The 7548-nt window shown below is 40.6% G+C and overlaps 1 protein-coding gene across 1 annotated transcript in view; it reads left to right on the top strand.

Moving 5' to 3' along the window:
* Nucleotides 1-7548, top strand: part of FGF2 (fibroblast growth factor 2) — a 27800-nt gene that overhangs the window by 15641 nt on the left and 4611 nt on the right. The window contains exon 3 of the mRNA XM_003205699.4: nucleotides 3946-4049. Coding sequence (XP_003205747.2) covers nucleotides 3946-4049 — 104 coding nt within the window. The remainder of the gene's footprint in view (nucleotides 1-3945; nucleotides 4050-7548) is intronic.

Genomic DNA, 7548 nt, shown 5'->3' with positions numbered 1-7548 from the left:
AAACAAAACAAGAAGAAAAACAAAAACAAAACCACACCAACATTCTGGTTAAAAATTTGCTTGATACATTCTGTCCCAAGGACAATTAATATCTATTATTATTTTAATATGCGTTTGAGATTGTCACCCTTCTACATCTAGTACTGCAGCACTCTTTCCTGCTGGGAAGTCAACACTGCAGTATAATGGGTCATGTCGTTAAAGCCATATGTTGTGGTTTGTGAACCAATTCCTTTGTCCAGGTAAAAGTTTTGTGATCGTGCACAGCACAGGAACAAGGAAACTGCTCAGAAGAGGGCTTTATTTAGGATACTTCTGCAATACTATCTTCAAGTATGAGAAGGCTGCTGCAGAAGAGGGCTTCAAATTAATCTCCTAATTATAGTTCAGTGCCTTAACTTTATCTTTCTTCTATTCATCTCTTATAATCCTTCTTATATCTTTCCGAAGATACCACTTCATTTCTTCTTCCTGAGAGTTTCTACTGTGGCATGAGAAGAAATTTGTCCGCCTTGCACTTCATTTCTTCTTACTTGGTAGACAAAGGGAAGGTGATCACGTTTCACTTTATTAGGGAGAAGTGTAAAAGAAAGTCTTATTAGCAGCAGTGAATGTTCCTTTGTAGTAAAGGTGATGTAGGTTATAACTGGGATGGGAGTGCTGTATATTTTATAACCTTGCAGTGATGCAGCCTTAGTCCCGATGACGTTTGCTCAGCGGGCAGGGTACTTTGTTGCTACCAAACCACATTTATGGCATTCACCACAAACTAAAGGGTGTTCAGTGAACGTGAATAGTGAAGCACGTACATATATTGTGCTGTGCTGGAGAGGCCCTCCCAAAGGACTGCAAAAATAACTGGGAAAACACACCCTTTTGGCCCCTGGGTTCACAATTAGCTGATTGACGATGTTCTTTCTTAGGTTACAAACTTCTTGATTAAATGACCTACATTTTGTCGAAGGGAAACAGCTGGTGAGCGTGGTTTTAAGGCGTGGAGTGACTGCTGTCACGTCTCAAGATTATTCACTGTCATGTCCAGAGGTTTTCATGGTTTTGAGATTCAAGTACGCTAAAGACAAATGTTATGAATACGTCTAAAATGATGGCTCACATTTCAACAGTTGCTATTGGTGACTTAAAGGGCACAAAAGATATGGATCAAGAGTGCCAAGTATTCTATGAAGTTCTGTTCAGTTAAACCCCATCACCTTGCTTTTCAGATGATTGACACAGCTGTTCCTTGTTAAGCATGTTTGGGCACACCTCACAAGTCCCTTTCCCCCCAGTCCCTGCACAGAGCACTTCTCTGCGTTCCAGCTTCCCCCAAAGGCTGGGTGTTGCATGTTGCTGGAAGCTGCTCACAGCTCTGTTGTTGGCCTAATGCAGAGAGGGCTGTGTTTTGGGTACTGGATTCTGGGGTGAAATTCAGCGTTTCAGCTGTCTTACAGAAGCAGAGGTTTCTGTATTCCTTAGAAGTCTTGGGCTATTAGTGATTTGGAAAGGTCTTGATTATTGATATTTTCTTATTTGTGTAAAATGGCAACAGGCATATAATCCATAATAAACTATTTCTTCTTTATAAAATAGCGTTTGCATTAATTTGGCTTCAGATCTGTATAAAAATTAGAGGAGTCAGTGTAAATACAGTGTCTGCCAGTACGTTTATAAAATCCAGTGGAATGCCTGAAAAAGAGTTTGCGACAGTTATCCCAAAAGTTCCATGTTCCTGGCGTTCTCACTATTAGGACTTTTTCAGTCATTTCCTTCAGAAAAGCAGAAAAAGGTCTTCCATTTGGACTGCAAAATCTTTTCCCCCAAACAAAAAGTCAAATGAGCCACAGCCACCCTCAGAATCCTGGGAGATGCTTCCACTGCCAACCTTACTGTTGCTTCAGACATTTATTCTGAGGGTTAAAGGGTGAAGCTTTCTAATTCTAATACATGTTTAAATAGAAGAACTGATAACACTTCATGAGAGCGGAGGGATGCATGAGGCTTGTGTACTGGTATTGCCTGTCAGACTCATCCCACCAAGCTGCAATACCTGTCTTATCATACAGGATGTGAGCTGGAGATGCAGGTTCTGAGTAGCAAACCCAGACTGATGCAAGTCTGTTTCTGAGTACTTCCAAGTGTAGCTGTCATTTCATCTTGCTGGGCTTTGTCACAGTTAGATCTCTCTCTATTGCATTTTCAAGTGCGAAATATTTTTTTGTTGTTGTTTTCTTTCTTTCTTTTTTTTTTTTTCCCCTGCTAATTCCCAAAATAATTTCTGGGATGAAAACAGAGTTTCATTCCAGTTGGTTTTTGGAAACACCGATAAGTCTCACACTAGATGAGTCACATCCTTCACTCTAACACCTGATGGGCATGTAACCCTTAGGAGCTTGCAGTGCACTGGTTGTTCTTTCTTTAGCTGCTGCAGTTCTTTGGCAAAAGTATTTTTTCTCCAAGTATCCCAGGAAGGTGAGAAGCTGTTCCTCTGCTGTTCCTTATTTTGTGGATGGCTGTGTTGCAATGCTCTTGCTTTCTGCCATGAAAATACCGTTCTCTTAAAAATCCCTAAGTGAAAGCACAGCACTGCACAGGAAAATCTGGATTGCTTCTGTGTGCTAAGGGACTTTGCAGGTCCAGTTTTGTCTGGAAGGAGTGGCCGTCCAGAACAGAGGGCAAATAGGGATTTGGGGAACTGTTACTGAGATGGATGTGTTTGTTTTAGCAGAAATCAGATAAAATTGTATTGCTCGGGCAAGCCTACAGTGGAGCAGAGCCTCAAGGAAAGGCTTTGTTTTTCTTTGAAGGCAGGGAGAGAGGGGAGAGAAGACCACGTGTGAAGCTGTAAGCAGTCCAGAGTGCCTGTTGTAGTTTCCAAGTGACATTTTAAATAATCAGAATTGAATTTTCAGAGGGAGATGTTTTGAAATGGTTGGGATTAAATAGCGCCTTGTGAGGTTTAGGACAACGTGCACGTTGCTGTGTCTCCCTCTGCTCATTCTCCAGAAAAAGGGAAGCTCCAGCACAGCCTTTAGATTTCTTTCGAGCCTCAAAAACCTGAGACATTGAGAAGATGCTCAGTGGACTTTCTGTATGGTCATATTCTCAGTCCTATATACTAATGGCTGAAAAGTCTGGGCTGTGAGTTACGTATTGCAGATGCTCTTGTTGGAGTTTGGTAGAAATGCAGCATATATGAAAACTTCTGGGCTGCCTTCTGTTATTTTAACCACTGGAGGTTCGATTCGTTGTTCTGAATGAGGTGATGTGAGGAATTGCGAAAGAAGGAGGAAAGAAAAATGCTTATCTTCATGTCTTGAGACAAGCTGTAGGTAAAGGGGGAAATGTTTGTGAACTACTGCGTTTCACTCATGACCAGAAAACTCAGTTCAGACTTTGTTCTGTTTCATCGTCAGTAGGTAAATGCTGTGCCTGTGTTTCTACAGGCTTTTAAGAAATCGTGACTATTTAGAGAGTTGCTGGTGTTGTTTCTTTTAATGGATTGCATCCACTTTCATGTGCCTAATTTGTACAGCACCGTCTCTTGTGTCTTTGCTATACTCATCTACTTTTGCTGTTCTTCCTGTTTGCTTATTACTGGAGGTCACGCTGTGAGTGCATCAGTGCTGTCTGCTGGGAACCTGTGGGGTGTTTAGCAGCTCGCACAGAGGTACAGTGCTGCATAGTCCTAAGCCTTAACCAGAGAACATACTCATGCCTTCAAGCACTGGAAGCCTAACCATAGAGTCTCTCTGCTGCTGTTCTGTAAGCATTAAGGGATAGCTCTCTAAGAAGGTTAAAAAGTTCCTATCTATAAGCAGCTAACAGGGCCATAAAGTATTGCTTCAGGAGTTGTTTTGTTTTGAATTGCTTCCATGTGAAATGTATAGGAGAATAACTTAGTTTTCCGTTGCCGATTTCATAATAACTTTGTCCTGTTGTTCACAGTCAAACTGCAGCTTCAGGCAGAAGAAAGAGGAGTGGTATCAATCAAAGGTGTAAGTGCAAACCGCTTTCTGGCTATGAAGGAGGATGGCAGATTGCTGGCACTGGTAAGCAGTATTTCTTAATGTATCTCTCTGTACCTTATTGCTAGGTCCTCTTTTCAGTTTGTGCGACGTATTGGGGAGAAATCAGCTCAGAAAAACTTGTGTCAATTAAGAGAGAGATTTCTGTGCTCACTCACAAACAGCAGTGCATGCTAAAGAATTTGAGTGGAGTGGCACTGTCTATGAGAGGGAAGTCAGAGTGAATTTGCAGGGCAGGAAACAATGCGAACAAAGAAGGTATAAATGTTCTCCCTTTTTTTTTCCTCCAGACTAATTTTTTCCTCTTAAGCTTCCTTTCGCTTCTATAAGTGATGGTAAAGGCCCTTTTAAAGTAGAAGGTAAAGCCAACTCGTACAAAACTTTGATGTTTTTGGCAGTAGCCTGTGTATATTACTTTATCATTCTCCTTTTTATAGGGAATCAAGTTTTTTTTTTGAGTACATACATTTCCAAGCTAGTGACTGGCAAGAAAAACATTTTTGTCAATGTAATGATAGAATTAAAAAAAAAATTAATTAAAACTAGTTCATTAGCACTAATTTTAATTTAAACTCTATTCTTTTTTTATTGCTATCGCATTAATTTTTAACTGTGTTTTGAAGCCAATCTGCTTAGCAGAATCTGAAAGGTAATAAGATCTCCAAGGCCTAAATCTTAAATCGAGGCTGTAAACTGTAGAATCACAGAATGGCTTGGGTTGCACAGGACCTCAAAGTCCATCTAGTCCCAACCCCCTGCTGCGGGCTGGTTGTCCCCCACCAGCTCAGGCTGCCCAGGGCCCCATCCAGCCTGGCCTTGAGCACCTCCAGGGGTGGAGTTTCCATAGCTCTTTGGGCAGCCTCTGCAAGAAAAAAAATCTTTTGTCCATGTTCATAACTTTGAATTCAAACAGTCTTTAAATGTTATGTCTAATGAAATACTATTGTGGAGCATCCCACTGGAATTTTAGTTTTAAACTAGCTGTGATGCTTTTGGTATCCTGAAAATAGTCACATTTGGATTCTGTATCCCAGCTAACAACACTGGGAGCAGGTGTTAATAATAAAGTGAATTCCTAACCCCGGCTGAACTGCAGCTAGTGAAAGCCCCAGGCGAAGGGCTACAGAAGTCACTAAGTGAAAGTGAAATTATTCTCAGTGAAAATAGTCCAAAGGCAAACAGAATATTTCAACAGCTTTGTGTGTGCAGGGTGCTCTGGTGTGCTTCTCAGCCACGTAGCGCACCATCTCTTGCTTCTCCAAACAGGTTCTGTTTATGCCTGGGAATATAGTTAAATAACCTGTTTCAAGTTACAGTGTTATTTACTTGGATGTTTTGACAGATCAGTTGAAGAAAATGTGAATAGTAGTCTACTGTGCTATTCTTGTATTAAGGATAATTGGGAATTTCCTGTGGTACTGGTGTGCTGGCGTTCTGCTTCCTGTTCAAATTACCCTCCTCAGCCTAAGCAGCAGTGAATGGTCAAAGTAAACGTTTGGCATCAGTTGTAAAATTACGAGCAGTTGGCTGTGTTTGTATTTGGGATTTCCAGCCTCCTGTTGCACAGTCGATCTTGACTGTGTCGTTCTTTGTAGGATGTGCCTCTGTTGCAGCTATGCACGGCAGCTTTGGAAATGGCTTTTACTTGAATCAAGTTTGCTGCAAACACTGCTTCCTGCAACCCTTCAGGTTTGCTATTCATAGGAGAAAACTCTTTGCTCTAAGAAGGTTTTGTTCTTCATCCAGCCCATGTTTTACATCTAATGACTATTTCTGCAGTTCTGCAATTGTTCTGTGAGGCACAAGCTGTGTTTTCCAGGAGGATTTTTGTGAGTTAGTAGCCAGTTGCGCCTCTGCTCTTTTCTGCCTATAAACACGTCCATGGAATTGTGCATAATTGCCAGCATTTCTTCTTCAGTTTGAGGAGGGTTGTTTCAGCAGGAGCTTTGTAAGTGCACGTTCTGGAAATTTTTGTGCTGAAGTGATCTCATCAGTGCACATGAATTTGTATCTGCTGAGATCTTCGGGTATTCCTTTAAAAATACTGTTGAGCTTTAATTTCTAAGCAGCTGTTTAATTCTCTATTCCAGTATTCTGTGCTTTTCCATCACTAGTTTTGAGTAGCATACTTTCCAATTATGACAGAATTTGAAAAATAGATTTGTTCCCCTATCAAACCCCTAAACATTATGAGGCCTTCACAAATTGCTGTGGTGAAACTGTTGGTTATTTTCTCAATTTTTTTTTTTTTTGTATTTTTTCCTTTCTGATCACCTTCTTAGTCACCAGTAAACCAGCCTAAGCCTATGCTCCTTCCCTGTTCAGTTTTGTTAATAGGCGTTGGTATCTTACCAAGTGATTCAGCAGCTAACAGCATGCCCATCTTTCAGGACCTGTTCTTTTGAGATACCACAATTAAGAATTTCTTTGGTATTGCACAGATGTGCGCTAAGTTGAGCATCACTTTACATAGTTTCTCCTTTGTCCTGGGTATGTTTGGCTCCGCTGTAATTGCAGGCTCTCCTATCTGCGCTTGCCTCTTGCTTTGTTGTGTGAGCCAGGTTTCTGCTATGTGAAACAAACATTTTAAGGCTTATAGCCCCTTATGACATTGGGTAGGCGTGCTCGTCTTATGTAAACACTTCTTAATGTCTGTCTTCTTTCTTCTTTCTCATTACTTTCCAGTATCAAGTATCAATTTGTAATGTTTAATAAACATACTGTCAGCTTCACAAATCCACTTGAAAATCATCATTCAGCCTTGCTTTTCTTCCAGTTGGGTTCTTTGTGTCTTTGTGGTTTGTGCCTAGTTTGATTTTTGCAAAATGACTTATTGCTTAGCCAGTATCTTACTTCTTACAGTGGTGCTTTGCGTGGTGGGCTGCATTCCTGTCTTGAAATCTAGATGTAGCTTTTCATTAAGCTGCTGTGTGCCCTCTGTTTGCCAACAGATTCCGTTGTTGTGGGAGAGTGATGGTGCTTACTGGTCTGGCTGGTGGAGGAGATGGCTGGTGACTGATACAGCTAATCTAAAGCCTTCCTTGGAAAATACTGTTCTAACCAAGAATATTTTCTCAGAAATGTTTTCTTAGAACTCCATCAGATTTTTAATGGCAAAGTCAAAATATTTCACTTCTAATATGGCTACCGTATTATTTTGACCTTCTAGATTCATTTAATTACATTTATTAAGTATTTTCACTTTATGGAATCAAATGTTTCTGATTATTTCATTTTATGAAGAAATGTCTCAAAATTTCCTGTGAAAGGAAGAACCATGTTTTTGACTGACTTTTCTATTTCACAACCAATAAATTGCCAGTAGTGTACAGCCTGCCACGTTGATGTGGTTTAGCTGTGATCAGGCAGGCTCTGCCAGACTGAAGGGACATTTTTTCCTTCAGTGTCAGGGATTAGAATTGCAGTATGAGAATATTTACCAGGTAAGCTTTGTGCAAAAATGAGGACTTCAGTGTTCAGAGCAAACCATGCGGCACTTTTCTATGTAATCTTTATCAACTTA

This window comes from Meleagris gallopavo, chromosome 4 (genome assembly GCF_000146605.3).
Source record: "Meleagris gallopavo isolate NT-WF06-2002-E0010 breed Aviagen turkey brand Nicholas breeding stock chromosome 4, Turkey_5.1, whole genome shotgun sequence".
Taxonomy (NCBI): Eukaryota; Metazoa; Chordata; class Aves; order Galliformes; family Phasianidae; genus Meleagris; species Meleagris gallopavo.
Note: the sequence above shows the minus strand (reverse complement) of the source record. Positions and strands in the feature narration are given on the sequence as shown.